Raw genomic sequence first — 25,449 nt, forward strand, 5'->3', positions numbered from 1 at the left:
AAGGGTTCGTTGATACTTGATACAGAGAACACAAGCAGCACGAACGCCCGCCTCCAGGGTCCACCCATTGTCTCTCCGTAGTCCATTCCGCTGGCTGTCAACTCCGCCCGCTCCTGCGCCGCCTGTGCGTTCGGCCCCCCGAAACGAACGAACGGGGATAGCGTCACCGGCCGGGGTTGTGGGTTCGGTCGACGTCCGTTCGTTCGGTCGTTCGTCCCAAGCGGATCCTGCTGAGCCTGCTAAAGGCAAGCGAACATTAGATAACGACGAATGGGAGCTGAATGAGAAACCGCCCGCTGAATTGGACGAGCTGGACTTCCACTTTTTTGCTGGATATTGGGGAACTTTAAAGCAGCGAGATCGGGAGACATGGACATGGATTTAAAGACGGCTTCCGTCGGCTGTAAGGCGTTAGGGGTGTCTTGAGCCGACGACCGAAGTCGACTGTTCGTGGGGGTCTTAATAACTCTGAAGACACCTACATATCGAAGTGTATTAGGTTCCTGGAGGGCTGGAGGTCATTTCTGGGAATGTTCACAGATGTATATGAAGAAGTCCACATAGGGTATCCGTGGTTCTCGATTGTTGATATATGTAGATGACGGAAACGGGAACGATTGCGGAGGGCACTTTTTTGCTTTAAGCCATGCGTACGCGGACAACACAGACAGGTATTCCTATTCCAGTCCCTCTCCAAATTCCAGAACCTCATCTACCATCATTTCTCATTTAGCTAGATTATAATGGAACTGACTGTCAGTCAGTCAGTCAGCAAAGAAGCAAGAGGTCGTAAACTTAACCCATCTACTGTATGTATATATCTGTTACCACCCACGCCCTCGAATATCACATCACAATTTTTTCGAGACCCAGACTCCCCGTGGAATAAAGTATAAAAGCGGGTAAGACAACATAAGAAGAAAAAAAAAGAAGAAAAAAAAGAGAACAAAGACCCGAATAGACGGAGGATAGGTAGGCACTGTAGGCTACCCAGCCGCCATCTCGCATTGCGCGAGACTTGGCATTAAGTAACGACAAGATCTTAGCTCTTTCTTCAATTCTTGGGGCCCAAAATGCCTCCATCACCAAGACGGCGCTAAAGCTTAGATTCACTTTAGGTTCAGCCTCAAGTCCCACTTGGTGTTTTCTTGAGGTGGACAAACAGAGGACGAGATAGGCAGCTTCTAAAGAGGATGCATATAGAAGCCGTCATACGTTTCCGCCGTCTCCTGATTTTCATCCGATTGTCAAGACGTTGAGATGGAAGACATTTGATATTTGCCATGTGCTCATCAGGTACCGATCTGTTCCTTGCAGATGAAACAAGTTGCAATGATGGGACGAAACAAAGGCAAAATGAAGTGAACAGACAGTGGATGAGTCATTTAATTAGATTAGGTATTAGATGTAAGCTATATACAGAAAATACGTATCAAACGTATGTATGTAAAACAAATAACAGAAAAAAGAAACGAAATAAACGTATATACATAACGTATACAAAACGAATGAACGTAACGAACGAACGTAACGTACGCAACGTACGCACACCGATCAACAGTGTACATACATAACGAACATACGCACCATTCACACATTCATACAAATCATTACACTCATTTGAATCATTAGATGATAGCCGCTTCAAGCGGACTTTGAAGAAAAAGAAAAAGAAAAAGCGAAAACGAAAATGTCTACCGAAATCGTTTACGCGTTCTATCTCTTACTCTTTTTGCGTTAGATAGACACGACAAAGGAAATGAAACCCTTTTTGTCTATACACCGGAACACCGAGAAAACCCTAAATGAAAAGAGAAACGACCATCTTCTAACCAGACATGACCAACGCCAGGAGGGCCATACGGCAGTAGAGACCATATCTCATCTACAATCTGTCAGCAAACGAACTTGATCACCGCACCATGGCGGAAACAATGTCAAAGGGGATCTTACCTGTCTGAAGTATGCGGCCCGCTGGTCGAAGTCAACCTCCTCAGCAACCTCCTCGTTCCTGGGGAGCGGGTGCATGATAGCCATCTTGCTCTTGGTGTGCTTGAGGGTCTGGTTGTCAATGCGGTAAGATCCCTTCACCTTCTCATACTCCGCCTCACTCGTGAACCTCTCCTTCTGCACACGAGTGCAGTACAGGACATCAGTCTTGCCAAGGATCTCAGGGGTCAACGTCTCAGACTCGCAGAGCAGCTGACCGGCCTTCACAAGCTGCTGGCGAACATCAGCAGGCAGCTCAAGTCCTTTGGGAGAGACGAGCTGCACCTTGACTCCCGAGTAGTGACGAAGCAAGTAGACCAGGGAGTGCACAGGTCTGCCATAACGAAGGTCACCGACGAACGTGAAGGTCAAGCCCTGGACAGTGCCCAGCTCCTCACGGACGGTGAAGAGATCCAGGAAAGCCTGGGTGGGGTGCTCCCTGCTTCCGTTACCAGCGTTGACAACAGGCACCGGGCTGTACTTCTTGGCAACGTCAACGCAGTTCTCATCGGGATGACGAAGAACAATGGCGTCAGCATAGCAGGCAAGGGTACGGAGCGTATCCTGGAGCGTCTCGCCCTTCTGAACAGAGGAGTGCTGAGTCGCAATGGAAATAACTTCACCGCCAAGACGCTTCATCGCAGCCTCGAAAGAAGCAGAGGTACGAGTGGAAGGCTCGTAGAAGAGAGTGGCAAGCATGCGTCCCTTGAGAATGTCCATGACGTTTCCGCGCTGGACACTGAGGCGCATCTCCTCGGCGACAGTGAAGAGAAGATGCAGGTCAGCACGACTGTACTGCTCAACAGAGAGGACATGAGCCTTCTTAAAAGAGTGAGGCCTGGACAGCGAGTCTTGGAGAGTGAAGTTGAGCTGGCCAGTGAGCTGGAGGGGGGTATGGCTGGTCGTGAAGTCACGCTCGCTGATCTCCATGTCGCGATACCTGGCGATGGCCTCAACGAGGATCTTGGCATTCTTCACATTGGTAACCAAGGGAATCTGGTAGTCAACAGCCATACGACGGGTCTGGTAACCCTTGCTCATGTAGCTGGCAGGGCGTCTGTACCGGTTGTTGGAAGGCAGGTTGATGTAGAGGTCGATCATGTTGTTAGCCAAATGCTGGGTGAGGGAGTACTCGGACTTCTGGTCATTCTCGTTGGTGAGAACCTCCAAGAACTGGACGGGAATGTCATGCTCTTGGAGGAAATCAGCTGTACCAGCGGTAGCGAAGAGCTTGTAGCCCATCTGGGAAAGCTTGGCGACAGAAGGCAGCATCTCCTTCTTGTCCTTGTACGAACCGATGGAGAGCAGGATGTTCTTCTTGGGAACCTTGAAACCGGTGGACATCAAAGCCTTGAGGTAGGCCTCATACTTGTCAACGCCAAAAGAAGCAACTTCACCAGTGGAAGCCATCTCAACACCCAAGACAGGGTCAGCGCCAGACAGACGAGAGAAACTGAACTGGGGGACCTTGACACCAACACCGCCAGCAGGACGATCGATGGCAGGATACTCTTCGAAAGGCAGGCCCATGATAGCCTTGGTGGCCATCTCGATGAGATCAACTCCCATGACCTTGGAGACGAAGGGGAAAGAACGCGAGGCGCGAACGTTGCACTCAATCACCTTGATGTCGTTGTCCTTGGCAATGAACTGGATGTTGAAAGGACCGGTAACGTTGAGAGCAGCACCGATCTTGCGAGTGGCCTCCTCAATGCGCTCGATAGTGGCCTTCTCCAGATCCTGAGGCGGCAGGATGAGAGTGGCATCACCAGAGTGAACACCGGCGTTCTCAACGTGCTCAGAAATGAAATGTCCAACCATCTTTCCGTCCTTAGCCACAGCGTCCATCTCGATCTCCTTGGCATTCTCGATGTACTTGGTAATGACAACAGGATGCTCAGGAGAGACATCGGCAGCCTGCTGAAGGTAGGACTCAAGATCGGCCTCGGAGTAGACCGTGTTCATGGCGGCGCCAGAAAGCACATAGGAAGGTCTGACGAGCACCGGGTACGAGACCTTTTGGCAGAAAGCCTTGGCCTCCTCGAAGCTGGTAAGCTCCTTCCAAGTGGGCTGATCAACGCCAATACGGTCAAGCATGCGGGAGAACTTGTAGCGGTTCTCGGCAGTGTCAATCATCTCAGGGGAAGTACCCAGGACTCTGACACCGGCACGGAGAAGGGGCAAAGCAATGTTGTTAGGCGTCTGACCACCCATAGCTCCCAACACTCCGCTGGCATCCTCCAACTGGTAGACGTCCAGAACAGTTTCCAGGTTGATGTTCTCGAAGTACAACTTGTCGGCTTCGTCGTAGTCGGTACTGACGGTCTCAGGGTTATAGTTGACCATGATAGTCTTGAAGCCAGACTCGCGCAGCGTGCGAATAGCCCGAACGGAACACCAGTCGAACTCGACGGAAGAACCGATGCGGTAAACGCCCGAACCAAGAACCATGACACCACGGTCTTCAAACGAAATATCGTGCTCGCTGGCGTTGTAGGTCAGATACAGGTAGTTGGTGAAGGCAGGGAATTCAGCGGCGACGGTGTCGATCTGCTTGACGAAAGGAGTGATACCAGCCTCAAGACGCATGCGACGAACAGCCAACTCGTTGGAATCCCAGAAGTTGGCAAGCTGACGGTCGCAGAAGCCAAGCTGCTTCGCGCGAAGGATAAGATCGGGACGGCCGACAATATCGTTGGCCTTGAACTTGGTCATGTCCTTGGCGAAGTTGCTCAGGCCCTTCAGTTTGGTCAAGAACCACTTGTCGATCTTGGTCAACTCCCAGATTCTGTCCACAGTATAGCCGGCGTGCATGGCGTTGGCAATGGCAAACAAACGCTGGTCAGAGGGGGTCTGAAGCTCGTCATCGACGGACATGAGCGCACCCTTGGACTCGCTGAAGCCAAGGTTGTGGAAGTCGATGGCACGAATGGCCTTCTGAATGGCCTCTTCGAATGTCCTGCCGATGCTCATAACCTCACCGACACTCTTCATGGAAGAGCCGAGCTGGGTAGAAACACGGGTGAACTTCTTCAAATCCCAACGAGGCATCTTAACAACAACGTAATCCAGGGAGGGCTCGAAGCAAGCGCAGGTCACCTTGGTGACAGTGTTCTTGATCTCCTTCAGAGGAATACCGAGACCCAACTTGGCAGCAATGAAAGCCAAGGGGTATCCAGTAGCCTTGGAAGCCAAAGCGGAGGAACGCGACAGTCTGGCGTTGACTTCGATAATGCAGTACTCCCTGGAGAAGGGGTTCAGCGCATACTGAATGTTGCACTCGCCGACAACTCCGAGATGGCGGATGACGTTGACAGCAGTAGTGCGAAGCATGTTGTAGTCTTCATCGGAAAGAGTCTGGGAAGGCGCGACGACAATGGAATCGCCGGTATGAATGCCAAGAGGATCAAAGTTTTCCATGTTGCACACGGTGATACAGTTGTCCTGGGCGTCACGAACGACTTCGTACTCGATCTCCTTCCAGCCCTTCATACTGCGCTCAACAAGAACCTGGGGACTGGCAGCCAACGCCTTGTTGCACAGGTCAACAAGCTCAGCTTCGTTGTTAGCGAAGCCACTGCCGAGACCACCAAGAGCGTAGGCCGCACGGACGATAACCGGGTAACCGATGTCCTTAACCGCGTTGAGAGCCTCCTCAACACTGCTGGCCGAAGCGGACTTGGCGCACTTCTCGCCAATGGACTCCATGCTGCGAGCAAAGAGCTCACGGTCTTCGGTAGTGATGATGGTATCGATGGGGGTACCGAGAACCTTGACACCAAGAGCCTCAAACTCATCCTTGAGCTGGATACCGACCGAGAGGGCGGTCTGGCCACCGAAGGTGCAGTAGATGGCGTCGGGCTGCTCGTACTTGATAACTTTGCGAACAAACTCGGCATTCACGGGCAAGAAGTAGACCTTATCGGCCAAGCCCTTGGAGGTCTGAATGGTGGCGATGTTGGGGTTGATGAGAACAGTGTAGATGCCTTCTTCCTTCAAAGCCTTGATGGCCTGAGATCCCGAGTAGTCGAACTCACCAGCTTGGCCGATGCTGAGACCACCAGAGCCCAAGACGAGGACCTTCTTGACGTCGACACGGGGATGGAGCCTCTCGTTTTCCTCGGTGGTACCACCGGGGAACTCGACACCCTTCTGGAGGAGGGTGTTGTCGGCAGTGCACTTAGCAACGGTCTGAATGAAGACATCGAACAGGAACTCGGTGTCACGGGGGCCGGGGGTGCTCTCAGGATGGAACTGGACACTGAAGTGGGGACGGTCGACGTGCATGATACCCTCGTTGGAGCCGTCGTTGGCGTTGATGAAAAGCTCCTGCCATCCGGTAGGGAGAGTGGTAGCGTCAACAGCATAACCGTGGTTCTGCGAGGTGATATGGCACTTTCCGGTAACCATGCTCGTGCAGGGAATGTTGTGACCGCGGTTACCGAACTTGAGCTTGATGGTCTTGGCGCCGGCAGCACGGGCGAGTAGCTGATGACCCAAGCAAATACCGAAGATGGGTGTGTTGTTCTTGTGCAGAGCGGCAGAGATGTGTTCGACAGTCTTGTCCATGACCTGGGGGTCACCAGGACCGTTGGAGATGAACAGACCATCATATTCTTCGTTCGTGAAATCGTAGTCCCATGGGCAGACGAGGACTTCGACACCGCGCTTGATGAAGCACCTGAGCTGGTTGTACTTCATGCCAACATCGAGGCAGAGAACGCGAAGGTTGCGACCCGAGGGGTGCTTGAGGGCAACGGAGTCATCGGGCTTGTAGAGCTTGGGCTCCTTGATCGAGACTGGAAGTGGTTTGTTAGCATTGACCTGTCTCTCCAGTCCAGTCAAGAGGCGCATGTTGCTTACCTTCGGCGACGAGGTTCTTCTCGTTGGGGTTAACCCACTCGATAGCCTCGAAGTGAGGCTTCCAGTCGCCGGGAACTCCGAGAGAGACAGCGCTGACGGCCAGGTCTTCCTTCTGGCGAAGCATGCGACCAAGCATGCTACCCTTCTCGCGAATACGCTTGGTGAGGGCGCGGGTATCGACACCATACATGGCAGGGATGCCCTGCTCCTTGAGCCATGTTCCGAGGGAGGAGGTGGCGAGGAAGTGCGAGAAGTCTTCACCAGCATAAGAAGCGGTAACGAGACCAGCGATGTGAATCTGGTTGGACTCGAAGTGGGCGGGGAGATCTTTGAGGAGATCATCGACGGTCTCCCTCGAGGGGACGCCATAGTTTCCAACAAGAGGGAAGGTAATGACGAGAATCTGACCGCGGTAGGAAGGATCGGTCACGGACTCGGGGTAACCGACCATGCCGGTCTGGAAGACAAGCTCACCGGCAATGCTCTTGGGAGCACCAAAGCTGTAGCCCTGGTAGGCGGAGCCATCCTCAAGCTCAAGGCAAACGAGGCCTTCGCTGGGCGCATCGGCAATGGGGGCCGTGGCAGGGCGGTAGACGATAGCGGCCATGGTGAAATAGGTGGTAAACTTTTAGAGAATAAACAAAAAAGAAAGATGAACGACTATTTTGAGGGGGGTATATCGAAAGAGAAAAGAGTAGTGAAAAAGCGGCGCAAATCGAGAATGGAAGACGGATGTTGAGAGGACGTCAAAGATGGTGAGAGCTTCGTCAAGAAGTGCTCAGGGAAGCTGATTCGTTTTCGTTGGGGGGAGAGCGAGAAACGAAGGCAAAAGTGATGGTGTAATCTGTGTATGTTTCAGCTGGATATCCTCACTATCCAAGCTCGATATGGCCTCTGCTTGATAGCAAGAGGAAGAAAGAGAGGAGAGGAGAGGAAAGGGAGGAAGAGAAAGGATCCCAGGACTCGACGTCGGGGTAAATATTTTTTTTTTGTTTCGGCAGCCTCGAGGAGCCCCGCCAGAAACCGTCAGCCCGCCACGCTGTATCCGTAATTGGGTTGGGGACAGCCTGGGCGGGTGGGATTCAGAAAACTTTTCTGCAGATTCACGCCATTGTCCAATGCCGTGTTCGGTGACTCGTGAGAACCTGGAGGGGCAGGTCCAGCGCGGGAGTTGGCAGGACCGGCAGGGCCGCAGCGCCGCTGGACCGCGACACATCCGGCAGGCAAGCTTTTAGCGCGGGGCAACGGGGGTCCCTGGGCACTGGCCGACCGCCGTGGAGGGGTCCCCGGATGATTTAAGCTTGCACCGCCTGCCAAGTTCGTCTAGAGTCACAGTCAATAACCAATCATATTACGGATGAAAAAAGTGGGTGGGGGTCTGCTTAAGGTCCTGGACCGTGGCCTTGCATCAACACAAAAATTGGCCCCTGACCATGTCAACAAGTCTTTCACCTGTCACCAATTCAGACCCCGTCCGTCTTGTGTCGGCATTTTCAGGTGGTGCGTAAAGCGTCGACACTTTGGTACCTACTCCCTCCCCAAATAACCCTATCTCTCAAGTACCCCCTCCTCAATTAACCCTATCTTTCAAGTACCGCTTTTTTGAGAGTTTAAGTTTATCTCGAGTAATATCCACGCTATAAAAAAGGTAACGCATCCACACAATTCAGCTGGCCCAAAAGGGGGCTTTTTGCTATATTTTGCTTTATATCGGGTTGCGGAGGGTGGAATGCCAGGGTCACAAGCTTCAAAATCGACTTCGGACCTTCGTCACTTGAAAAGTGGTGATAATTGCGGGTGGCAAGGGTAGTACGTACCAAAGTGTCGACGCTTTACGCAAACCCCATTTGCACATTTTCACCGTCCCTACTTTGTCACTGCCGATCGGCCGGTCAATGAGTTCAATATGCTTGATGCTTTTGCCTCGTAAGACACCTTGCTGCCATCCTTCTTAGGGCCGATCCGATGCCGTGAGACCCGTGACGGAATGAGAGCACCGCCGGGATTTGCAGCATGTCGTCACAGTTACCATCCGATGTTCGACGTCGACGTGCTCTCTGATATGTCGGTATTGAACCATACCATCCGTCGTTGGCCGGGTTTGTTTGGTCGTCCTCGTAGGAATCGCGATTGGGCCGGAGGTGGGCTTTTGTTGATCAAAGTGAGTCTTTCCTCTTACGTATGTCAACCAGCCATCTGTGGGGTTCATGGAACAGCGGTATCGCTTGTTCCTCTCGGGCCTCGTTAGTCATCATCCACTTCGGATCCGGTGATCGGGATCTTAACACCGATCTCAGCAGTCCAAGTCCGTTCTATTCACCTGCTGCAGTTTTTTTTAGCGCTCCTCATAGCACACGCAGCATATGTTGGAGGAAAATGTTTACTGGTTGTTCAATCTATGAGCGTCACATACCTCTATATGTGGCATACAGTTAATTCACTGAGAAACAGATGGGCAACTAGGTTGATGGAGTTGGTTTTCGAGCCATGTCGATTGCGGAGTGTGCCCGTACTGCCAGAGGATGCAAGAGCGGATCGGCGTAAGAGGGTGCGGAATTTCATTGACCAAGTTCCGCTCCAATTCAGTTTATACGGGGTTTCGCCGATGCTACCATCTCGCGACATGAACTACTACCGGAGTGTCCGCCGGGGAAAGTGGGTCTTCGGCACGGAATGGGTCCTACTTCTCGCCGGGCAAAGAAGACCTGGTATGCTTACGTTGGACAATGTTAGCTCCTATGACGGCCCGGGCTAATATATCAGACGGCTGGGTTAGGGTCCTATAATTGCAGCGATACAAAACTGTAACGTCCGGCCGGTGTTTTGCCGATAAGAGCAATTGTCCACCAGGCTGTCAATTGCTGTGGTGCACTGGTGATTCCGGAACGTAACTTGAGCTGACTGTTGTACAGAACCAAACAAACACTGGTCAATGTGTTAAGTAGAACAACCGCACCGAGAAAGGTGTAATAGCCGTGACGGGAGATGACGCCGCTTCAAGGCGTTCCGCACCACCACCGTCAGCGATGTTTGCAGCCTCGAGATCGTCAGCTGGCCGCAGAGATCCGTAGAGGGTGTCACGGGTAATACACCTGTTGTGTGTTCTGTATCAAAGTACCCAGGACCGTTGATGACGGTGGTAGCCATAGCTGCCCATGTCCAACGTAAACCTTTGTCCGAATTTGCTTCGAGATGCGTAGCTGAGACGCTTGTGGACAGCTGAGGTCTGAGGAGGTGGGATACCTCTTATAAGTCTTCACAATGGCCCGATGTCCTGAAAAGCCATATCCGACTCGATAGCATGACAGGATGCCTCATTGAATGCCAACAGTGTTTTATGATTTCTGATGAGAGCAAATGGTGAAGCAAGAAGTGTTTTGGGCTTGCCGTGTCGCCTCGTCCAATGTGCATGAGTCGTTTAAAGGATGCAAGTGCCCGTCGAGGTGGATGCGGCTTGTGACCGAATCGAACGACTTGTTGCAACCCTCCATCACATCTCAACCCATCCACCATCGACGGCGGACCCACCCGGACTGGCGAGACGACCATCGACCGGTCTCCTATCGCCGTCGCATCGGGATCAATCTTTGGTCATGTGTCACCACCAGGACCCTGCGTGATGGCGACATACGTATCGACGATATACATATGTTATTGAACGTCCTCACATGCAGTCGGTCGCTAGTGTCAACCGTCAAATATCAAGAGGTCCGCGGACACGGCTTCCTGGTAATAATAGCTCAGTCTCAGTAGGCGTAGGCATGCGAACATTCCATGAGAAGAAGAGTGAGACAAAACTCGTACAGAAGGCAAGAGAGAGGGTCTGTCTGTCTCATGGCATCTGAATCATCTTGACCGCCCTCGCGGCCTTGACAGGCACTTTCTCAGCCTCCATTGAACGCAGTACGTCGGCAGGCTGTGCTTGGCAGCGACCATGTTCTGAATACGATTCGTGGAAGATGGAATGGGGGCTTGTACCAGGTGCACACGAAGGAAAGACAAAAGAGGCAAATGCAGCAATTGCTGCTGGGTGGCCTCATTCGGCCGCTTGCCCATGTGAAGTCGGCCGCGTTCCGTCGAGGTCTTTTGATGGGAAAGGGGGGCCTGGTGCCATGGTGAGGAAAGGAGAGCGAGAGCGAGAGCAAGAGGGGGACTGAAGGATGGAGATGATGGAGATGATAACCTCAAGGTTTATGAGGTATCGTTCCGCCTGGAAGGCAAAAGCAAGGCATGAGCCTCCTCTCTTTGTCGAATTTGAGGAGGGAAAGTGCAAAGTGGATGAAATGATGGGGGATTTGAAACCCAGCAACTTTGAGGTTCCATTCGTCAACCTTGGTCTGGGCGGCTTGGGGGGACCACTAAATGGTACTGTAAGATGGCCGCCAGGCGGACATGATTGGTCAGATGGGCGTGGGAAGGTGCTGATGGAGCAAGGGCCCCCGGTCCGCCCCAATGTTTCTCAGACTCTCTGTGTGCGCTCCTTGCCATCGCTGCCATGTCCGCTGTTTACCGCATTCCCAGGATTTCCTCAGTCCCAAAACTCCGCACACCTTTCTTATCATCCATTCATGGTTAGACAGAGCCCATGTTTGACACTAGGGAGTTTGGGTTCCATCATCTTCCGACACATCTCACGGTTGTTCCCCTCTTTCGAGCTCGCTGCGATGGTTACTTGTCAGTGTCAGGTGCTGTTGCGCTTCACGCGCGTCATTTGTCTTGCAGCAGCCCATGTCCCCCATGCCTCCCATGTCGAGACTCCCGTAACCCGCCGGGGCGTCGATGGTGTTGGTTTTGGGTCTCGGAGCAAAACCTAAAAGCTGGCTAAGAAAGAGGGACCACTTACATCGCGTATAATACCGTACAGTGGTCACGGCTCACGGTAATCAACCCAGCGGCACTCGAGGCGCAGCGTGGAAGTGGAAACTAAGCTCAAGACAAGACGAAAGACTGAAAGTTACAGCCGCTCCAAATACACGCTCGGTACCTGCCACTTTGCTGGATTGGGGAAACCGGACGGGCTTGGCCTCCAAGAGTTGTCTTGTCACTTGAGACGAAACGACGGGACGGCCTGAGCTAACTTGCAACTAGATTGTCAACGTGCCACTAGATGACAATTGGAAAGCCATCGAGTCGACGCCAGTGGCAGTCGCTTCAAGTTCTCCTTCTCTTTCTTCCTTCGTTTCTTTCTTCCCGTCCTCTTGTTCTTGTTCGTGGTCTTGGTGGCTTCTGGACTGTTGCCGCCGCCGTGTAACCGGCGTACAGCCATTTCTTTTCTGTGCACCACCACCTCATCTCATCTCATCATCGACCCCAAGGGCCAGCGACGTGCCTGCCCTCGAGGCCCCGACTGTCCGACTGTCTTCCCGGAGCCCCGACTTACTTATCTCGAGGTGGCCTCTACCTCCAGTCCGGCTCCCCGGATTTCCCAACTTCGCATCCTCTCCCGCTGTTATTCCACCGCGGTAGCAAGGGTGTCGACTGTCGCCTCGGCCGGCCTCAGACGTTATACCAGGAACCACGTTCGGTCCCCTGCCAGCCCTGCCTCACTGATGACCAACCCCTTGTCTCTATTCCTTGACCTTGTCTTGTTCGCCCCTCTCGCAAGTCGCAAACATTCAACCTACTGCAACCTTCTCGCCTCCGTCCCCTTACTATACCTCACCAGTGGCCCGCGGTCTTGCGAATCTGACCGCGTCCATGGCGCTTTAAAAGTCCACCAAGAACTTGAGTCGGGGGCCATAGAGACCCGTTGCGGCCAGGAGAAAGCATGCTGTCCACCTTGATGCGACCCTTCAAGGGTGCTGCGCGCAACCCAGACCACGGCGATCTACTTGAGAGAAACTCGGAACCGACACGACGTCCTGCTTCTGTCCGGAGTTATACCCAACATCGACACGCGACCGCCGACTTTACCGAGGCCGATGATGACGATGACGAGTCTGACGATGCGAGGCAACCACGCGGGAACGCTACCATCCGCGGCAATGAGGACGAAGATGGGTTGAATCAGGCAATTGGTGTCCTGCCGCTGTTCTCTGCTGGGCATCTTGGTATGATACCTTCTGTTGCTCCATATACACCAAAGACTATGTGCCAAGACTAACCTCGTGCAACCCTTTAGATTCTCTCCCCATATATAGCATGACGCATGCTATCCGCATCATTGTTCAGGCAAGAACCGATACGACCTTGACCTGGGAGCAGTTGAGGTCTCCCCAGGTATTCCAGTTCCTGGTGAAGCCAATGCAGCAACAGATTCGAACCCAGCATTTCTCAAGGGGAACTTTATATGCCCTCATGGCAAACTGTCTTCAGTTCGAAAAGGAGTCTCAGATATACCCGGCAAATACTGGCACAAGCAGCACACGAGCCAAGGTGTGCGAGTTGCTTGCCATTAAGCTACTCAAGGAATATTCGACCCGTGAACTTATCGATGCCCTCTCATACGACTTCTATCCTCTGCAAGGCGTCTCGGGAATGCATACGCCGGCCAATTCGAATAACAGAGAGAAGCCGGCCGCCATGAGAACGTCAACTCTTGAAGTGGCCATACGAGCCTCAGCAAAACATTTTCTGGCCCATCCTCTGGTCGTGCAACAACTCGAGGCCATCTGGAATGGTGCCATTAGCTTTTACTCGGCTGCAGATCAGCTCCATCGTCGCACCTCGATAGCTACCGATCTATCTTCCACCCAGTCTCGCCGCCAAAGCACGGTACGAACACCTCTATTGGGTAGTCAGCAAGGCAAGGAGGATCGTCTCAGGGGCCAATCAGGGCCGCTTGGACGGAGAACTGTCGCGCTGTACGACCCTCGTCAAGCCTCCGTTTTCAAGCTCTCGCGCTTGAGGGTCCCACGATATCGCCAGTTCCTCTCTACCTGCTCACTGGGTATTCTTCTTTGCCTGTTCTTGCTCGTTCTTAATGAGAGATCCAGCACCATCACCACCCTGGAGCTGATCTTCTGGTTTTGGAGTGCCGGGTTTATGCTCGACGAGATTGTCGGCTTCAACGAGCACGGGTTCTCCCTCTACATCATGAGCTTCTGGAATATTTTCGACTTGGGCATTTTGTTGCTTTTGATCATCTACTACTGCATGCGCATCTACGGCGTATTTCTTCTTGACCCGCACAAGTTGAACGACAATGCCTATGATGTTCTCGCTGCGATCGCCATCCTTTTGCTCCCCAGGATCTTCAGTATACTGGATCACTACCAGTATTTCTCACAGTTGCTAATAGCATTGAGACTCATGGCCGTTGACCTGGTCGCAGTTTTTGTTTTGGTCATTGTCGTCTGCTGCGGCTTCTCGGTGTTCTTCATTTCCAAGAGCACGAACGATCCGAGCGTGGTAGCATACAGCATGTTCCAGATACTCGTGGGCTATAGTCCGGCTGCTTGGGAAGTATGGCCGGATCATAACTGGGTGGGGAAGACGTTACTTGGCTTGTTTCTCATCATTTGCCACTTCGTTATTGTGTAAGTTAAGAGATGATAAAATCCTCGGAGTGCGCACCGACTGACATTTTTTCTTAGAACACTGCTTGTGACTGTGCTAACAAACTCATTCATGGCTATTGCATCAAATGCGAAGCAGGAGCATCAGTAAGCCACCTTCAGTGTTGTTGTGTTCTCACTATATCTCATGCTAATTGTTCAAGGTTCCTCTTTGCTATCAATACGATCTCGATGGTGAAAAACGATTCACTCTTTTCATACGTCGCACCAGTCAACATTCTCGCATGGGCACTGACCCCGCTGAGGTTTTTCATGCCCATGAGGCAGTTCGTCTGGCTCAATCGCACCGTCATCAAAGCGACTCACTTTCCCTTGTTGCTCATCATCTTCATTTACGAAAGGTTTATCTTGGCACCATCCATATACGAGCCAACGGACCTGGTGGAAAATCCAGGCCGAGGCCGTCACAGAGCGGTTTCCATTGTAGACCCTGCAAGCAGGACAGCACTCTTTAGCCCGAGCCTTCGTATTCGTGAAGAATCATTGGTGGGTTATCAGAAGGATCGTGCCTTGGAAGAGGTGTTCCGACGTGCTCCTGATTTTGCAACCATACGTACTCAAAGACGAAGCGAGCGGAGGAAGACCCAAAATGCCATCCGATCGTGGATGGACCAACAAGATGGGACTTTTGCGTCTCCTCACAACTACGGTACCGTTGAAAACAGACCGGCACAGGATTGGCAGAGGAGACTGAGTATGGTGAGGGAGCGACCAAAGAGGTTTTCAGGACTTTATCAGGACACGAGATCAGCAGCTAGCGATCCGGCCGATATGGTGTCTAACGCGACTTTTCCGGCGGTGCCTGACTATTTCAACAACGGCACTGTTCGACGGGATTTTGCGAACGAGGTGAAAGAGAACACCGATGCGGAAAACGGCGACGACGAGCTGGTTACAAATGATGAGTATGAGGAGGACAATGCAACTCACGACACTGAGCAGGTGCGAAACTACATGGATCGAGACCAGACGACCGAGACGGAAGAGGACTATTTCACGACTTCGGTTCCGTCACGCTTCAATTCCGGACTTACTTCGGTCCAGAGAACGCCGATCTCCCCACGTCCCGGAACCTGGCGACGGGTGCCCATGCACAACCGGACCATGTCGAACAACACAATGATCTTTGCTCCTGCGCAGGATCGGCCCCTCGAGAGTTCTTCTCCCGCAGCATCTGGGGCCATGGATCCCTCGCTGCCGTCCCGGTCTCGCCCCCATAGCACTCGGCATACCATACCCGAAGGGTCGGTAGTTAGTCCAGGCGCAGGCCTTCGCTCACCGCGTCGCTCCGTGTACTTGGCATTCTCCCGACCAACGAGCATGGTGATGTCGCCGAGAGCGTTGGCCCGAACTGCCCCGAGCCGCTCGATCCTGGCATTGGAGATCCCAGATGGCGGCAGTAGTGGAACCCGTGACAGCCCGTCGTCCCGACGACAGTTATCAGCTGAGCTGCCCACCCCCGCCGAACTTGATCCATCTGCCCTGGCAGCTAGTTCTGAAGCGGGTAGCAATGGCGTGATATCTAATTTCACCACGTTGGCCACGGTTATGCTCGAGAAGAGCTCCCAGCAAGAGCAGGACAGCAACCGGATGAACAAACTGATGCTGGCAAAGATGAAGAACCTGCAGGATAGTCTCGGCGACGTGGTGCGCGAGATGCGAATCCTGAAAAGCAACGCACCCAGCACGGCTGGGAATTCCGCAGACGAAGGGGCGAGTAGCGGTAGCTACTTAGCTAAGAAGGCGATACAACAACAGTACCAGCAGCAACAGTACGGCCTTCCAGCAAGGCGAGGCTCAGGAGAAGAAAGAAGGTCGTCCAGATTGTCTAGTTCGGCTGGCTCGGCTGGCTCAGCAAACAGGGACATGGCAAATCGGGGATTGCGAAGATCGATCAGGAGGTTGGAGACAGCCACTCGACTGCCGACTTTGAGTGGGCAAGACACAGTCAGGAGAAGAAATTCGAGAGAAGAGAACAACGAGGAGGGTACCAGCAACTTAGCAAGAAGAGAGGGGTTGAACAGTGACATGATATTCGAGCCGAGGCAGAATCAAAGTAGGTGGAGTAAAGGGAAGGGAAAAGCAGCAGCAGCTTCCATATCAGATGAGGACGAAGATCGTCGCGGTCATCAGGTTGGTGGTGGCAGTTCGCTGGATGAGCGCCACCATCGCCAAGAAGAGTTCATCAGGAGTGGAAATTTCCTCTGAAAATGCTTCGCAAAGTTCCCAAGTTGGAAGAAAGGAAGGGGGCATGACGGGTTAATGAAGAGTAGGTAGGGAGGAGCGTGATTGATATCCTTTGCATAACTTGCATATGCATGTCAGTATTGGTAGTTATTTGTTTGTGGCTCTTCACTCTCATATGGTTTTTTTTTCTATCTTTCTGTCTTCGATGGGTTGGCATTTTGAGTCATACTACCTACCTATGAGCTGGTTTAAGGTAGTCGTTGCATTGGGAAGGCGTTGAAATTGAGCTTTCTATGGCATATTTGTTCTGGTTCATGATTTGCTCGTGCTTAGCATCTTGATGAGCTTCTTGAAACCATGTCTCGTTGCTTTTATACCAGACTATACTACCTGGCTATCTTCGTGCCACGCCGTCGTGATCATTCTTGCCGTCCCATCTTTTGACAAAATCGCCGCTGATCCAAAATCAAGTCAACTTTTGTCCGTCTCATAGTACATATCATCTCTCACAAATCAGAACCCGAATTACCAGCTACGTATTGTCATCACCATCCGTCCATGCATACAAAAAGCCTACCATCACCCATATAACCAATTCATCCCTGCGATATCATTATTCATAGCTCATTAAAATATAAAACCCAACATCACACAAAATTGTCCTCGCAATCCCTTCCCCCATTTGCATTCTTCTTCACTTCCAATCAGATCGCTTTTATTCCCGACCTGGACCGGACCGGACAACTCAAATCCCTCCACCACTCCTATCGACGCTCACATAAAACTGCGAGCCAGGCGAGCTTTTCTGCGCCAGCTCGTTGTTGCGGATCGTCGTCGACACGTACTTGAAGGTGGCGCCGACGCCGGCGAGGGCGAGGGTGAAGATTGCTAGGCGGGGGTGGCGACTAGAAGAGAAAGAGTGGAATGTAAGTGGAAGTTATGTATAAATGTGTAGAGTTTATGTGGGGTTGGTGAGTGGGTATGCTGGGGTTCTTGATTTGGTAGTGTAGTCGTGATGTTTCGTGGGGTTCACGATGGGAGGAAAAGGAAAAGGGAAAGGAAACGGAGGGTTGGTTAGAAGATGGAAGATGGAAGGTTGGACTTACAAAGAAGAGGCGCCGCCGGAAGGGACGCCGCCGCCGCTGCTGAGGGCGATGCGGGAAGCGGGAGTGGGAAACATGTTTGTGTCTGGCTTTTGTGAAGGTTGTACTTGTTTCGGTGGTTTGGGGTTATAATTCAAAAAAAGGTCAAAAAGAAAAATGGTGAGAATGTATAGAACTAGAGATCCGGAGCAAAGGACGGGGACCAAAGTCTGCTTTTATAGTTCGGCTGAAAACGGTAGCTCGGTATGAAGAAACCAAGGGAGGAAAAGCAGAGAGGATTAGATCTAGGTAGCAGATAGCTAGGCCTGCTGGGTCTAGGCGGGCGGTGAGATATTCAATAGTTTGAAAATGTAAACAAATGGTTATTATCTAGACCAGAACCAGACCAGGGGTGGTCTAGTATGTCTTAGGTCTTGGGGTTTGGGGAGTAGGGTCTTGTGTCTCTGTTCGAATAGGTGGGTGTGATAGGATGGTTCGGCTAGCAAATATCAAGATTGGATATCTATCTGTCCGAGTTAAATGTTGAAACTTGTGGTTTCGTGTGTCCGCTATGGTGGTATTATACTTTACAGGTCGAACGATCATTGTTGCCTCCCCATATCAGAGTTCAGTTGCGAGAGAAACCCAAGCATCTCGGAGATATGCGATCTCATACGATGAACCGAAAATGGATTGACGTTGCGCAGCCATGTGTGCTTTGACCGGGTCGGCAGCGGGCCGGGGTCTGTGTAATGGACCACCGCACGCGCGGGGAGGAGGCGATGGGCACGCGACACATCCATCCCATCCCGTCCGATGGCAGACATCATGCATGGGTATCGGACGGACACTTGGACCGACGTGAACCATCATCGAACTTACCTAGCTCATCGTGGTGTGTGAAAGCGGCGGCCGTGAACGGTTGACGCTGTGCCACCTCAACGTTATATCAAAATGGCAAAAAACGTTGCCGCGGAAAGACTCGATGGCCTAGATTTTAGGCCATCTCTGCAAGATCGGCTGATCACCAAGGCCCCTGGTCATTGTCGGTTTAAAGGGTCTGAAACCCAAAAGCATTTGGAGCTAGGGGAAGAGCTAAGGCCGCCGCAAAAGTGCGGGGTGTTTCTCCGGGACCTGCTTGGCCCAAATATTCGGAGGTTCGTCCTGACAGTTCGTAAGGCGGGCGGGAGAATGGCATTACCGTGGGAGCTGATGCCGATGCCGATGTGCTCTCAGGTTGAAAGCTTGGGATTATGTACAGCTGCATTCGTATATGCTTGTAGGCAGGCTCAACGTTCGGAATGGAGCTCATCAATATCGATGTTAGGGGTGGTTTGTGGGTCCTTTCCTTTCTTCACACCATGGGGTGCTTGTACTTAATGATAAAATATGCGATTAAGCACTAAGCGCTACTGTTTATCGAGCAAGAGCAGCAGCGAGACGCGACTTCCTCGAAAGACAACTTCGACATGAACCTCTGGTTACTTCTGCGCTCCAATCAGCGTCTTTGGCTTTGCACTAACCACCTCATGCACTCCGACGTGTTGGCCTGGGGTACCTCTACGACTGCCAATATCGAGTCGCTGGGAAAGTGACGGAAGGAGTCATGATGATTCGGTAGGGCGGTCGGCAGGGGTTATAAAGGATGCCTATGCCTCTGACGTGGGCAGTTCGCGATGGCCATTGTTTTGGCTTGTTTCCAGACTGCAATCCAGTACAAATGGGAACCCAGAATTTGTCTATTGGGAGGTTATGGTAGGTATCCCAACCGCATCTTCCGTTGTTTGCTGGCTCGCTGTCTGCCTTTATGCAGGCAACATCAGGCAACCAGTGAGGTTCTTCCATTCTTTGACTGAATCTGACAGGAATCATTCCCGCGACAGGCAACGGGGCCTTTTTGCGGACAACTCAGGACCGCACTCATCAATGCCAGCCAGCTTCTACGCGTCAATTGGAGGGGAGAGTTTGGCTCTCCGTGGTTTCACCAACTCACTATCCCGTCCCTCTTCTTTGATACGTACGCTCTTCGCTTGAGGCTGACATCCAGTTCATCTGTTCAAGCTGCCACTCGCTGCTGTGCCGGTCAACCCCGCAGGCAGCTGCCTACATCTTACCATTCTCATTCATCGACCTCAACTCTTGTTCAACTGACTTCTGACCAAAGCCTTGAGGTCAAAACCATGCACTCCTCTTGAATCTATTTGAAGCGATCGCGTTATCAACTCGGCCACCGGCACTTTTCCATAAACAAGTTCACCCAGCGATAAGATTTGGATCATCCATCTTGCGCATACATTTACTTGCCCTCTCTCGTTCTTTCTCGGTCGTATTTTGTTTTAACAGGTCACTCCCGATTTCGCCGTCGTTAGTCTTTCGTCAGCTTGGGATATCTTGCTCAATTCATCCTACATCCAGCTTGTTCACTGTCAATTCGCCGTCATGGAGTGGCCTTCAGAGCCCGCTGCCGCTGAACGGCCTCCATCATCCTCGCCCCTCGACCTGTCCGTCGAGAATGCTGTTAACCATCACTTTAACGAGTTGAACTTTCTTATGAGCAGAACTCCAGAGGATGGAGAGGGCAATGTTCTTGCCTACGTTACATTTCCAAAGAACTCAAACGCCATTGCTTGCAATGGGAGTGCATGGCAGACATTGTGGCTCAGAATGAGCTTCTCAACACTTGTCGGTCTCAAGTCCAGTAAGATCAACGCCATGCTCGACCCCAAACGCCAGGAACGTATGCGCCGCCGACTACCAATGGAGACAATACCTCCTGGGATTGACTACGTGCTCGACTTCACACCCCCAACTGAAGGTTCAGAGCTGGCCGACCTCACTGCTGCCCTTTGGCTTCCAAAGATGGTCAAGCTATGGTTTTTAGCCGGTCATTATTGCCCAGAGGATATTTTGGAGAGTGGACACACGATGAGCGTCTGGGATAAAAGACCCCTTGCCGACAGGTCGGTAAGTGCCATGCTTGCCCTCGGCCATGATGATGCGTGCAAGAATCTCTTGCAATTCTGTAAGTCCATGCCCCCTCAATTTTATATCTAGATCAGATACTTACAGACTATTTGGCAGGCTCCATGGACCGGTCTGAATGGAAACCAAAGAATGTCCCTGGTATCGTCGACGAATGCCCGGAGATCCTCGAGGAATATCAAAACTATTTTCCCTCGTTCCGGAAGATCCCAGACTACTGCCCAATACGACATCGGGTTGCTATCATGAGGGTGCTTCATGCTATCAACGGGAACGGTCTTCTTCTCAACTCAGCTGCACGCATGTGGACAGTCGCCCAAGTGGCAATACACCTGGAGGTCACCAATATAGTTGTGAGTAATTCTCTCATACCCAATTGCTCCGTTCTCATGGCAGTAGACCATACTGACGTATCGCCGTCTAGATTGATCCAGTAACACAGTGGCTCATCGCCCCGCCTAACACGAAATTCATTGAAATATGCCCCGAAAGATCCTTCCAGCTTGCGCTCGCCCTCAAAATCCCCAGTGTTCTCGCTACCGCCTTCAGGATCCTCGTGAGCGAACTAGCCGTCGATTATGCGGTGCCAGAACCCTCGCCGAGACGTCCACCCCTTACCTGGACCCAACGAAGAAGAGATGACTATGGCGACTTGCCGTCGGACCCCGTTGAATATGCGGCTCGTGCCTTCTTTGAACGCATAACCGGCAAGATCGACATTCTTCGCTCCAACACCGTTTTCGACCGTATCCGCACCGGTCTCAATGAATGGGATCTTCTAAAAGCGCAGGCCTCGATTGTCCACGAACATGGAAGCGAAGAGCTCAAAACTGCCCATGGAAAGCTCCTCCAAGCCCTTGTTGGCGCCTTCCACAATATGGTTCAAAGCTGTCTCCGGAAAAACGCCCCACTCGGCCGTCTCGCTACTCTCATCGCAGCCCAGCGCGACCATTACGTACACAAGCATGAGCGCGACTCACTTGGGCACCTGTACGAGAATCTTGATTACTCCCAGCGCGTCCTTACCCCTTTCTTCTGGGAAAGCCTTTCCAACCTGGCCTCAGAAGGCCACTCCGGCAGCGGCACCCTCCCCCTCTCTACCTACAACGGCTATGCAATCAAAACTTATGCCGAAAAATATGCCTCTCTCTGGAAAGCCGCAGACCTTCCCCAACTTGAGTTCCAACAAAAGCCCGCCAAGGGAGAGTTCAGGTCCAACCACTTTTCCAAGCATCTGAATGAGTTCAACGTCCACCGATTTGAGGGCGAACTCTTCGTAGCCCTCACCACCTTCTGCGATGGAGTCCTGGGCAAGATGTCCAGCGAGGAATCCTTCCAGTTTTTCCTCTCGGACCACTTGCTTCTCCCCGACCCAACCTCTCCAGAAATGGATTTCCTACCTCTCTGGGCCAACGGCTGCGATGACGGGTCGGGCGGTGTGTTCCAGAACGCTGTTCCCCCGGCGGAAATGGGACCGAGTGAGCCCGGACCGGCGTATCATACTGGGTATACGATCCCGACTACGGGGACGAGGACTGCAGGGACGGGAACCCGCGTTGGTGACGGGGATGACACGACCATGATGGACGACGATGACAGGATTGGTGGTTCCATCTATGGTGTTTCAGAGCTGGGCGACAATCTCGATAGGTTCGAAATCATCAGCGCCCGCATTGCAACTACAACGCAAACGGCAACGGTGCAAAGCATGGATGCTCAACAAAGCGTAACAACAAGTACTACCGGACTTAGTGGAGTTGGACGACTGAATCTAGACTCCGGAGGACCGAATCGCCATCGGGTTGTAGCGGTACCTTCAGAGATATCATCGGAGGACTTCTCCCTTAACTCTAGGGAAGACGGTGAGTATGCGGACGCCATGTATACGCAGCCGGCGAGGCATCAGACGGCTGGGAGGGTGTTGGGTAGATACGTGAATGGTACTGATACTACTGCGACTGGGACGAGTGAGAATGGTAATGCTTCGTCGTCACGGCAAGGGCAAGACGGTGCAGCAGCAGCGGCACTAGCGAGGCAAAATGGGTACCCAGATACGGATAACTTCATGCTCGAGGATGATGATGCAGATGGAGGGTTGAAAGATCTGGACGATTCAGATGATGGGAGCTCGACGGTGGGGGCGGATTCGGATTATGATATGCTCTAGGACAGCGTGTCGGATGGCGAGGAAGTGATCGTAATTTCTCTGAGCCATCTCTTTAGGAGTTGGATGCATTTCGAGGATTACATATGAGAGATGTGGGGATATGACTGAGAGATGATTGGGAATCTGCATGACAGGGAGCAATAAATAGCTATGAAATCGATTGTAATATGAATGGTGAAGAAGTTTGAAGCTTCTTGACAGATCACTAGTAGAGGTTCGGAACCATCGATTATTTTGTTTCAGTCATTAGCATTATTGTACCTGATAATTCCTACTCTATCTTGAGAAAAGAAAGCTAAAATATATACAGCAACAGGACACCTGTGCCCGTAAAAGGGGTGTTGTCCAAACACTTCGCAGGCCATCCATCCTTCTTTTCTTCCAAGTCTTATCATATCCTTCGTTTTCCCTTATAATCTGTAACTTTCCGTCACTTCATAGCGCTTTAATAAGTGCTTCATCGGTTCATCCGCCCCCACCATCAGTTTGTTGAACGTATCCCCATTCTCCTCCTCATCCTCGTCCTCATCCCCCAAAACCCAAAAACTCAAACAGCCTCCTTCCAAATCGTCGGCAAAAACACCACACACGCCCTCCAAAGAATTAGCACCGCATCAACCAACAGCAACGGCGCCTTCCACAAGCCCCAAAAACTGCCCACCCTTTCACACCAATGCAACCAAATCGCTACAAACGCCACCGTGAAGAAGTGTCTCGCCAGCACGGTAGGTTCGTGCAAAAGCCCGCCCATCAGCGCAACCGGTTCGTCCGTCTTCGCGCCACCCATCTGGAAGTACGCGAAACAGCCCTTGCGCAGGGCATCCAGCTGCCAGTCATCCGCCGCAAAGAGGCTGTACAGCGCTTGCGCCAGCGTGTTGATGATGCTCGTCCAGGCCTTGCGGCGCCAGTGGAATTCCTTCATCGCTTGCTCTACCGCGTTTGCGTCGGCCAGGTTGGGCACGCGGTCTGGGTGTAGCAGCGAAGCCAAAAGGACGACGTCGGAGAAAGCGACCGTCATGCCGCCGCCTGTTAAGGGGTGGCGCATGTTGTAGGCGTCGCCTAGCAATAGCACCCCCGGAGTGCGGGATGTGTTGGCTTTCCCTGAGGCAGGGAGGTACGAGTTGGGCATGGAGCGGGGGATCTTGCCATCTTTGAGAGAGGCGAGGACGGAGGGCCGGACGGATTCGGGTAGGGTGGGCACGACGATGTTTTCGATGTAGCCGCGCACGCCGCCGTTGGCCGCAGACGCGGCGGTGAGGTTATGTGGGATGTCGATTAGAGCACGGGTTTCGTGCGTGCCGATTTGGTAGAGCAGGACCGGGGAGGTCTTGCCGATGACGACGTGGCCGTAGTTGGAGGGCGGGAAGGGGCAGTCGATCAGTTCGAGGGCGTAGAACTTGGAGCGCACGACGGGTGTGGTTCCGCTGGGAAGGAGCTGTTTGCGGAACTTGGAGTCGTAGCCGTCGGCGATGAGGGTGAGCTGGCCGAAGAAGAAGTCGGGCTGCTTTTCGCCGGTTTCGCGGTCCGTCGTGAGGGTTTCAACCCCCAAGACTTGTTCGGAGTGCGAGCCGCGGATAACCGAGGTCACGGTCGTTTCGAACATGGTGATGTTGGGGTGCGCCGCGCAGGCTTTGCGGAGCTGGCTGATGAAGCGGCCGTGGTGGAAAGATCGGCCTTCTGGTCGTCGTAGCTTGGGTCCATTATGTGTCTTGCCGTTCGGTGTGCTTGTTGTTGTTGTTGTTGTTGACTCTACCCGCGCCGCCGCTTCGCCAGAGTACACTTTTCCTTGATCGTCCACTACCGGGTAAGGAATGGCCACCTCTTCGCCGTGGAAGACGACGTGATATCCGTAGCAGGTAATGGCATCGATCCCCTCGACGCAGTGACCCAGACCGAGCTTCTGTAAAGCTTGTAAACCCCCGGGCTGTAGCAACTCGCCTACTATCCGGTCGGGCTCGTGCATCCATCTCTCGAGCAGGATCACGCTGCGGCCCTGGTTGGCGAGCGCATACGCGGCCGCGCAACCAAAGACGCCGGCGCCTACTATTACCACATCCGCCTCGTGGTGCTGCTCTCGCCGCTGCGCATTGCGGACCTCGGCGGAATCGGTTTCGATCGTCATCGGTAAAAACTGGGGAAGGTTGTTGTGTATTCTTCGTTTATGTGGTTGTCAAGTGTGCTTGACGTCTCGGTATAGATCGGGTCGTTAAGGTTCCCGGTGTTGTAGACGATCCGCGCTCCGTGTGGGGTCTCGAAAGTGGGAGTGTGGTGTATTCTAGTAGCTTGCGATAAGGAAGCACAGCGGGCAGCAACCAGGAAACGAAACACGTCGAGGTTGTCTTTAGAAATAAGTGTTTGTCGCGATAGGGTTCCCTGGAGCGTGGAAGGGATGAAAAGCTTGGATGGAGTGGGCAAGGGTTTCGTGTAGCTTCGTAAATTATTTGGGTAGCGAATGGGTCGAGGACGATGATCGAACGATTGTATGGGCAGATATGGGGTTGTTGGGATCGTTAACAAAGAAGCCCGAGAACCCCTATTTTTTGCTAGGTCTTGTTTGGTTGCTATGGGCACCTCGCTGGCTTCTACCCGCTACACTGGTATCTGGAACTTTTTGACCCGGCAAGTCGTGAGACCAACTGACGCGTAAGACAGATGATCTTCA

The 25,449-nt window shown here is 52.5% G+C and overlaps 5 protein-coding genes across 5 annotated transcripts; 2 read left to right on the forward strand and 3 right to left on the reverse strand.

Moving 5' to 3' along the window:
• Window positions 1-1,374: 1,374 nt before the first annotated feature.
• SMAC4_00930 (uncharacterized protein) lies at window positions 1,375-7,750 on the reverse strand. Its single transcript, XM_024655155.2, has 3 exons — window positions 6,853-7,750; window positions 1,954-6,788; window positions 1,375-1,885 (listed from the first exon to the last, which is right to left on the reverse strand). Exons 1-3 carry the CDS (start codon window positions 7,457-7,459, stop codon window positions 1,829-1,831), a joined length of 5,499 nt encoding a protein of 1,832 aa, XP_024511074.1. The 5' UTR covers window positions 7,460-7,750; the 3' UTR covers window positions 1,375-1,828.
• Window positions 7,751-11,755: 4,005 nt separating this feature from the next.
• On the forward strand, window positions 11,756-16,767 carry SMAC4_00931 (uncharacterized protein). The gene is made up of 4 exons (XM_003349994.2): window positions 11,756-12,902; window positions 12,974-14,330; window positions 14,388-14,456; window positions 14,513-16,767. Exons 1-4 carry the CDS (start codon window positions 12,620-12,622, stop codon window positions 16,575-16,577), a joined length of 3,774 nt encoding a protein of 1,257 aa, XP_003350042.1. The 5' UTR covers window positions 11,756-12,619; the 3' UTR covers window positions 16,578-16,767.
• A 294-nt stretch (window positions 16,768-17,061) lies between these two features.
• SMAC4_00932 (uncharacterized protein) lies at window positions 17,062-18,061 on the reverse strand. Its single transcript, XM_003349995.2, has 2 exons — window positions 17,663-18,061; window positions 17,062-17,461 (listed from the first exon to the last, which is right to left on the reverse strand). The coding sequence occupies exons 1-2, from the start codon at window positions 17,734-17,736 to the stop codon at window positions 17,302-17,304; spliced, it is 234 nt and encodes a 77-aa protein (XP_003350043.1). The 5' UTR covers window positions 17,737-18,061; the 3' UTR covers window positions 17,062-17,301.
• Window positions 18,062-19,185: 1,124 nt separating this feature from the next.
• On the forward strand, window positions 19,186-22,917 carry SMAC4_00933 (uncharacterized protein). The gene is made up of 4 exons (XM_066089516.1): window positions 19,186-19,393; window positions 19,522-20,660; window positions 20,720-20,973; window positions 21,045-22,917. Exons 2-4 carry the CDS (start codon window positions 20,078-20,080, stop codon window positions 22,785-22,787), a joined length of 2,580 nt encoding a protein of 859 aa, XP_065946557.1. The 5' UTR covers window positions 19,186-19,393; window positions 19,522-20,077; the 3' UTR covers window positions 22,788-22,917.
• A 134-nt stretch (window positions 22,918-23,051) lies between these two features.
• SMAC4_00934 (uncharacterized protein) lies at window positions 23,052-24,979 on the reverse strand. Its single transcript, XM_003349997.2, has one exon. It carries the CDS (start codon window positions 24,907-24,909, stop codon window positions 23,335-23,337), a length of 1,575 nt encoding a protein of 524 aa, XP_003350045.2. The 5' UTR covers window positions 24,910-24,979; the 3' UTR covers window positions 23,052-23,334.
• Between the last annotated feature and the right edge of the window lie 470 nt (window positions 24,980-25,449).

The sequence above is a fragment of the Sordaria macrospora genome, chromosome 3, assembly GCF_033870435.1.
Source record: "Sordaria macrospora chromosome 3, complete sequence".
Taxonomy (NCBI): Eukaryota; Fungi; Ascomycota; class Sordariomycetes; order Sordariales; family Sordariaceae; genus Sordaria; species Sordaria macrospora.